The sequence below is a fragment of the Nicotiana attenuata genome, unplaced genomic scaffold (genome assembly GCF_001879085.1).
Source record: "Nicotiana attenuata strain UT unplaced genomic scaffold, NIATTr2, whole genome shotgun sequence".
NCBI lineage: Eukaryota > Viridiplantae > Streptophyta > Magnoliopsida > Solanales > Solanaceae > Nicotiana > Nicotiana attenuata.
In genome coordinates this window covers 197,651-206,853 of record NW_017671423.1, presented here as the reverse complement: position 1 = coordinate 206,853, position 9,203 = coordinate 197,651, and the positions used below count along the sequence as shown (strand labels likewise).

The window sequence follows — 9,203 nt, the reverse complement described above, 5'->3', positions numbered from 1 at the left end:
TAACACATACACGTAAGAAGGAATGATCGAATGTTGTAGAAACGAACCAACTTCATCTATTTAGTAGGTTGGATGGCGCCAGAATCGAAGCCAAAGGATGCCAGTGGCACCAAAATCGAAGCGACAAGCCAATTGGTCTCTGCCTCGGGAAGACGCGCAATGATGACGCACGTGAGAGTGACATCATTTCCCGATATGCTGCACTATCCGAAATACCGTAGATTGCGTCGCTCTTTCGTTATTGATCAAACCGTTACGATCTAACCGCTAAATTTCTCCGCGGGTATGGGCGACATCTGCCTATTAAGGACGCACAGGGCCGCGACCTCAACAAGCGGAGGGACTAACTGTATGGGTCCAAATTTGGCAACCACGACCATTACCGAGTAGGATGAGGAATGAGGTTATCATGATGCACCGTCTGATGGTCGTCGTGGTGAAAGGTACGAATGAGGGCGGTCAGTCGATGCATAACGTCCACGATAGTGTAAATTTGGTGGGAAACAGTAAGAATATGCTTTTCGAATATTTCCTATGTTGTACTTTTTAGGATTTTTGGGAGATTGTCCCTTATAAATAAGATGGGTAAGTAAAGAAGAAGGGGGACGGAAAAAAAAAAAGATAAAAGAATACTTTGTAAAAGAATCATCTGAGAATGAATGCAAAAGCAATCTTGTTCATCAGAGAAGATCCTAAGATTCCACAATCATCTCACACTTATTCTCCCTTACACCGCTTGCATCTTGACGGTTCTATTGTGCATTTAAGTCTTCACATTTATGAGCATTTATTCGATTTGAATAGACTTGTTATATCGTTCATCTTGCTGACTCCTTCTATTATTTGATCTAGGTTTTATTGTGCTTGACTAAGATTGACCTCATCATTATTATTAGTTGTTTTAATCGAAAAGGTTTTGACATCTTTTGGTCAAACATTTATAGGCATAGATGATATATGTTTTGTGGTGGACATTGAGTAGATAAAGAGATGGGCATCCACATTGTAACGATGAGATATATTGATCCATCCACTATTTACAACAGTTTCAGTTTATATGATTACGGCAGCACTTTCTTTTCATTTCTGGTAACAAACAATGACATCTTCTAAATTGAGAATAATTTGACTTAGAATATTTATTTTATTCTTAATGTAAGTTCTTATAACCGCATACAAATGTTATAATATGTAAAGATTACATCTTTTAAAAGTCTTATAATCATACAAATATTAGCATATTAAAGATCACAAGTTTTAACAAATCTTTCTTTGTTTATAAACTTTATATTCCGTCAGATAGGTTAATATAAATTAATATTAAGGGAGTATTCATTTCGGTACGCTGTTTAAGGACAAGAAGTCGCCAATTCCTTTAAACTTACTTATGTTTCTAGGAAAGATCTACTGTCAAATCCTACTTATAGAATCATATTTTGCCATGTACTGTGCACATCTATCCAAAATAAGAGATGTCCTTTTGCAAGTATCATAGATGAAAAAAAGCAAAGGAGAAGGGAAATCCAAGAACAACCAAGAAATGTCATCAACTCATGTTTGTCTCTCGGTAATTATCTCTCTTTGTTACTGCTATTTCCTATCTGCCAAAATTCCAAAAGGTATTCCAAGGCTCATTTCTCTTCTACCCATTTTTTACCTCTTCACCATTCTCCCACTTTACTTTTCATCTGCATTTCTTATAGCACTCACCACTTTCTTCATTACTTGGCTTGCCAATTTCAAGCTTCTCCTCTTTGCCTTTAATCAAGGCCCTCTTTTTCTGTCCACAACAAATGTATCTCTTCCTATTTTCATTTCCATGGCTGCCCTTCCCCTCAGATCCAAACAACATAGTCTTAAATCCAATGAGCCAAACCCCACCAAGAAAATCCCTTTAAATTTAGCTGCAGAATTTGTCCTCGTTGCAATATTCTTGGAGTTGACTTTTCACCACAAAAGTCAAATCCATCCAAAATTGATCTTGATTTGCTATTGTTTTATGATGTTTCTTATGATTGATATTCTTATTGCATTATCTAGCTCTATTGCTAGAATCTTGGTTGGGCTAGAGGTAGAGCCACCTTCAAATGAACCTTATTTGTCAACTTCCCTTCAAGATTTTTGGGGGAAAAGATGGAACCTCACGGTAACAAATACGCTGCGTCTCACCATATACAACCCCGTGAGGTCAGCATTGTCGGAGGTGGTCGGTAAAAAATGGGCCCTACGGTTTGCCGTGCTGGCAACTTTTATCGTGTCCGGTTTAATGCATGAGCTGATATTTTATTACGTTAATGGCGTGAGTCCGTCGTGGGAAATGACGTGGTTCTTTGTGCTTCATGGGCTGTGTGTAATGGTGGAAATTGGAGTAAAGAGAGCTGTGAAGGACACGTGGCGGTTGCCTTGGTTCGTTTCTGGGCCGTTAACGGTTGGGTTTGTGGTGGCCACTGCTTTTGGGCTTTTCTTCCCACCAATAATTAGGAATGGTGCAGATGAAAGGGTACTTGAAGAAATTGGGTCTTGCTATGATTTACTCAAAGACAAAATGCTTCAATTGCTGAATTTTTTGGGTCATTTTAGATAAATTGATTTCTTTTTTTTTTTGCAATGAAAAATTTATTATGCATCTATTTTAGCTTCTAGTCCTTCTGCGAACAAACTTTATAGTTTAATGAATTTTCTTTTGTTACATCATTTGAATATATATCTTTTATGAGAAAACCTCTTCTAGTTTGTTTTAGTGTTGCTTCAATATCATATGGCTCAAGCCAAAATACAATGCCACAAAAGTGGCTATTTGGAAAATAAACTGAAAGAAAAACCTCTATTGGGTCTGTCCGTTGCAGCCCAAGTCCAGTAATTCTAGATTGGGCTTCTAATTAGGCCCATTTATAGACTGGAGCCACATAGTTGAAATAGCGTGTGTTGGCCAGTTTTTTGGACTAGTAATTAAAAATAGCCAGTATTTGTAAAGTAATTGAAAAATAAAGGGAATCTTACGATGCCTCAAGTTATAACTTACCAACATCCAGCAATTAATCATAGATTTACCAAAACTAGCTAAATACATACAAATATTGAAAACCCAAAAAAAATAAGGATTCTTTCTCTCAAAGAATCACACGCAAACATCTCCTTCCATGTTTTTAAGCATGATCAAAAATATTAGATGCGCGACGGAAAGGAAATTTCATGGATGAGGTAGCAAATAAGGTGATGAAATTCCAAAAAAATATATATACAAAATTCCAAAAATCTAAGCAAAAGGGGACCCTCTTCAATGGGTATGGTTGAAATTCATTGAAAATATATAGATGAGTCAATATACAAAATTTTAGGAAGATTAGAGGTGATTTAGACTGATTTGGTATTAAGATTCGTAGTTAAAATCGAATTCAAAAAATTCTTCTGCGACACATGTATCAAACATGTATCACGCATGTATCCCACACACATGTATACATGGATATACATGTGATACACATTTGATAGATATGTGATACACAAATAATACACAGTTTGATACACATATCATTTTTTTCCATGTTCATCTTCTATTTCGAATTTTCAATTCAAACTACCTCAAAACTCCACTAAATCATCCCAAAATTGAGATTTAAACTTTTTAAGATGTATTCAATCTATTCCAACAATACCCACTCAAAAAAAGTATTTTTTTTTTTTTTGCTACAAATAGCTAATTGGCTAATATTGATAATATTTTATAAATTGACTAATATTGTATTGATTTACTTATGGGCTGACATAACTAGTAGTAATTTCTCAAAAATAAATTATTTAATGCGGAGATAAAATCCGAACAAAAATATCCTTTGTTGAAACACAAAAAAAAAACAGCATTATATGCTAGATTGTGGAGTTGCTGCGTATAAAACTCTAAAATATTATATTGGAATTCCAGCATGTTATTGTGGAATTTTATATGTTAAAAATTCAAACTTTAGCATATTATGTTGCATTTTCCGAATTTTAACTAAGGATATATTTGTCTAGATTATTATTTTGGCATGAATAGGTAGCTAAATTTTAATAAAATTTTAAACTATGATTAATTTTCAATTAACAGTTATAAATCAAGCTAATTTTTTATATTTTCCTCGTACGGGTGTGGTAATCCACGCTATATATGGATCTTGTTCAATCTTAATAATAATATTATTTTCTTTTTCATATGGAATTCGGATATTCCCCTTGCTAAAAGAGTCTTGCAGCCAGCAGCTCACTCCTATCCCTTCTTTTTCAACCTACCATCTCTTGTCTATTTTTAGTTTTCTTTTGTTGTTTGTTTTCAAGCCTTGTTCTTTTTTCTATCTATCCATCATTGTAAGGTTACTCCAATTGATTTGAAAAAAATAAATAATGTTTAACGTAAAAAAAATAAATATGATCCAATAAAACGAGAAAATGTAACCTAAGTAAATTTGAATATGAAAGCAATTTCACCCATTTATCTATTCGAACACTCTTGTAATTTCTATTTATTGTAACTCTTTTCATTTTGGAACGTTCCGAACGATATTAACATTTTTATAATTCTTTAATATGATAGTATTGCTAGTACAATATATAAATTAATTTAAATAATAAAATTCAATCAAAATCACGGGATTATAATACCTAAACCAATGCCTAAAATACAGAAAATTTGCCGAAATAACTTCGAGTTTTGCTAAAGAAGAAAATGCTATGTAATAGAAAGGAAGAATGAGACCCACACCACTATGTACAAATGGATTCTAGGAAGAAGATTCTGCACCAGACTCATATACATAAAAGGAAAAAGAAAAAGAAAAAGAAATATAACTGTCATTCAAGGGTGTTGAAGAGCTTTGTTTTATAGATAAGAGCACAACATATGATGATATTATTGTCGACGGTAATTTAATATTTAAGTGAAAAGTGTTGAGAAGTTAGCTCATTACTAAAATAATTGCAAAAAAGCTTTCATAAAGCATTTGACCAAATTAATAAAGAGAAGAATAAAAACTATTATATTTGAGTTGACATATTTCAGCATAGATAAAAATAGTAACATATGTACTTGATAAAATAGTCCTGCAAGCTACCCACACCTAGGGTGTACAGAGGAAATCGACAAATCGCACCAATTCGATAAACCGAGTCAAATCGAGAAAAAAACTTCGACTATGGTTTGGTTTGATTTGGTTTGGTGTTGGAAAAAAAAAACCCGACCATAATTGGTTTGGTTTGGTTTTTAACTAAAGAAAGTCAAACCGAAACCAAACCAACCCGACATCACATATAGAAATTTTAGATATATTTAATATATAAATATACTTATTGTGATGTACTTATAAATATTTTTTAAACTTTTTCATAATTTTATCTTTTACGGTATTATTTCAAGGTTGGACTTAGAACTTTTGAATGTTCCAATAAGTTTCATAGTCATTAATATTAGTAACTCAAATGCTAACAAAAGCCCAAACCAAAATCAAATCAATACTAATGCTAACAAAAGACATTCAATTCAATACTTGGAATGACAATGTATTGAATATTTATTTTTAAATTTGCAATGATTTAAATAAAAATGCATAACCTATTTTTATTTTTTCTTTAGCGTTTAGTCATGTAATTAATACTCCCCTATTAGTCTACTTATTTTAGCATGATTTAGTACTTTTAGATTATGTTTATTTTTATTATGGTTTTTTAATTAGCAATATTTATATTACGTGATTTTATTGTCTTTATTGTTGAATATTTTAGGATATTTCCATGACACATATTTTGTATTATTTTATTGAAAAATACCTTATATAGTTATTGTAGCACCCCGAAAAATTTCGAAGTACTTAAGCGTTATTAAGAAAGTTGATGTGTGCTAATTATATTATTTTGTGTGCAGACGAGGACTATTAATATGATGAATATCAATTGGATATGATAATAAGTGTACGAGGTATATTATAAGTGATGTGGGGTCTAAGGATAGCTTTAAGTCCAAGCCAAGTGGAAATTACATAATAGACTAAAGTTCCAAATAAGTACGCACATGACCTAACTTTGGACAAGCATATCTACATATTTATAAGGAGTTATGTGATGGACAACCTAACAAATGAAAGATCTTCGAGTCTAGTTTCTAACACTTTAAATAGTTTGTCATTTGGACATTCCTACAAGAAGTTATGACGAAGCATCCGGAGCCGCATCCGAAAGAAAGACTGGCAGTGAAGTGTTGCCATAGCATCCAGGTCCGCATCCGAGCTTTGAAGAGGAGTGAACTGGCGATGCGAAGCATCCGAGGCTGCGTCCGAAACCCAAAAATCTGGGTCTATAAATACAAGGTCGGGGGATGAGAGTATTTTGAGTATTTGGGGGTTAGTGTTCTTGAGGTGAAGGGGCAATTTTGAGCTCAAATCAAGTCCAATCAACTAAGGTAAGTTATTAATGATATTTTGGGTTGATTCTTACTCAATATACATGATTCTAACATCATTCTTACATCCATATACTAGATTTCATTATCAAATCCTCAAGAACACAAAAATCACCAAAGTTGTGATTTTTCAAGATTGATCTACTAGAGGTAATTCCAGTGCTTCAAACTCGTTTATTATGAGTAGTTAGAAGTATTTGAAGTATTTGTTACAAGTTTTAATGGTTGAGAGATTGGATTATAAAACTCTAGTTCATGGCATAAATAGTACTTTTGAGAAAATAAGAGAGAAGATGAATGGTAATCTTAGCGATGAAAATTATGAATACAACGAACCCATGGAATTATTTGTTAACAAAAGATGGAAGTGATAAACTAAGTAATCATCCTAATTGTATATTGTGTAGGTTTTGATTATGGAAGAGGACGAATAGTAACTTGGTGGCAATGGACAATTGATATAGTATCATTAATGACTTCGAATGGGTATTAAAATATAAGGATGAAGTTGAATGGTCTAGCTTGTAAATCTATTTGGCGATTTGAGTTGTTGGAGGCTTGTAGCCAATTTACGAGCCATATATGGATATTGATCAATATCTTAGGTTATATTTTGATCTAATTAGGATATATAATTGTAGATATCGGCTTGTCGGTGATGTTTGAGCATTTTAATCAGCATTGGAATGATGGAAGAGGATTGAGAGCTTGTGAATATCAATAAAGCGAAAGCGAGGTAAGTTGATTAAAACTTGCTCTTCTTGAGGGACTTTCTCTAAAAGCATGTTTCAAGTTAATACTTAAGTTCTTTGCAAATGTGCTTTCGTGCTTGTGGGGACAAACAAGTACGGATGTCTCCATGTACTAAAATATTATGTTGCACATGTAGTGTCATGCCATTTTGTAAAATTTTATTTTAAATCTTATTTGCAAAATGACACTTAAAGTAAATGTTATAAGTTTTTATCAAAACTTACGTATTGACAAGAGTATACATATATGAGTGCTAAAGATATGTTTTCATGAAAAGTATTTCTTTTGAAAATTGATGTGCAGAATAGCTCTTGTGGTATCTTTTAAAGATTGATGTTAAGTTGCTAAAGGCTTTAGCATGTAAAATGTTGTTTATTTAATTTTTGTTCAAATGATTTAGATTTTCTATAAATGCTATGATTTGATAAAAATAGATCCTTTGAAGCTACTATGCTATGAAGCTATTTTTGAAGTATCAAATATTTTGGGAGTTACTTGTGTTCACCGAGATTGACTTCGAATATATTGTGTTCGTTGTCATGAAACTACATGTGCCGGTGTAGGCGTTGATGGCCACTTTGTGGTATAGACTATGACAGAGTGCTCTCCCTCGAGAGAGTGCTATTTTGTGCTATTATTAGCATGGCAGAGTCGATTCGTACGACACTACGATGAAACAACCTGAGCAAGTAGGGTATATGATACTTGTCGCTAGGTACATAACCTAGTTGACCTTCTTATGTCGGTGATGGTATAGTACTTCCAGTGAAAGGCAAGGATGATTTTCTTATGTTTAGGCCTAAGGAGCCGAAAGTGATTTCAATGACTTAAAGCAAATGAAATGATTTTGTATGATTTTATCCAAAATCTTGGATTTGTGTAAATATTTTAAAAGTATATATTGTGGGTTATATTTCACTTGGCTTTTGACAAGGGTCATGAATTGATAGAATTTCTTATCGTTTTATTTCAAATTGGTGCATTATTTTTATAAATTTTGTCCCAAGAACTTAAGTTAGAGAGAGTCTATGACACTTAATGAGTACCACTGTGGTGTACTCAGCCCTTACGGGCCCCTTTCCAGGGCCCTGCTTACTTTACATATTTCAGGATGAGTATGATACGTGGCATGCGGTCAGGACTAGGGACTCTCTTCCTGAAGTATATGGTGAGGTACCACTCCTATTTCGTGGTAGATATCATGTTGTTTTTCTTAATTTATGCTAGTCGGGTATTGGCCCAAGTGCTTAATTCTATTCTTTGCTATAGAAGCTCCATACATAGTTGTGAAAGGTTGTAGTAATAGGGTTGTACACGACATACATAAAAATATAATTATTTTACTTAGTCTCATTGTTATTATCATGAAAGGTGTTATGTGTGATTTTGAATTAGAAAATATTTTATCATTTAACTTGAAAATGTATATGATTTTCAAGGAGTTTCCGCAGTTAAATTGGTTTTCATGCATATGATTTGGGTGCATCATATTGTTTGGTACACTCGGGTCGGGTAGTGTGCTGGGTGCCGGTCACGTAGATTTGGGTCGTGAAAGTTGTATCTTACTAGGATTAAAGAAATATTTGGAGCACAAGTTATATGTTTTGTGCTACGAAGATTTTACCGGAAAAAAATCCGTAAAAACCGAAAACTCAAGAAAAACCGAGATTGAATACCCCGAGTTTTATTGGTTTGGTTTGATTTTTAGATTTAATAATCCGACACAATTGGTTTGGTTTAATAATTGCAAAACCCGAATCAACCCGACCTATGTACATCCCTAGCCACACCACCTTTATTAAAGATAATATCAACAAAGCAGTAAAATCTTACAAGTAAGATATAGGAAGGTAGTGTGTAGTTCTTTTAGCAAAGTTAATTCTGATAGACTCTTGGCTCAAGAAAATAAAAAAAATTAGTAAAAATACGCAATCTCAAATAAAAAGGGGCAAAAAAGATAATAACAACAAAAGGAGAAAATTTTTAAAAGAAGAGATAAAGTGTACCATAGAGAGAGGAAAGT

At 33.2% G+C, this 9,203-nt stretch overlaps 1 protein-coding gene across 1 annotated transcript; it reads left to right on the top strand.

Moving 5' to 3' along the window:
- Positions 1–1,307: 1,307 nt before the first annotated feature.
- Positions 1,308–2,733, top strand: LOC109208196 (acyl-CoA--sterol O-acyltransferase 1-like). Its single transcript, XM_019371258.1, has one exon. It carries the CDS (start codon positions 1,496–1,498, stop codon positions 2,582–2,584), a length of 1,089 nt encoding a protein of 362 aa, XP_019226803.1. The 5' UTR covers positions 1,308–1,495; the 3' UTR covers positions 2,585–2,733.
- The last annotated feature ends 6,470 nt before the right edge of the window (positions 2,734–9,203 follow it).

Coding starts and splice junctions, on each gene's coding strand:
- LOC109208196 (XM_019371258.1), top strand. CDS start 1,496: ATGAAAAAAAGCAAAGGAGAAGGGAAATCCAAGAACAACCAAGAAATG.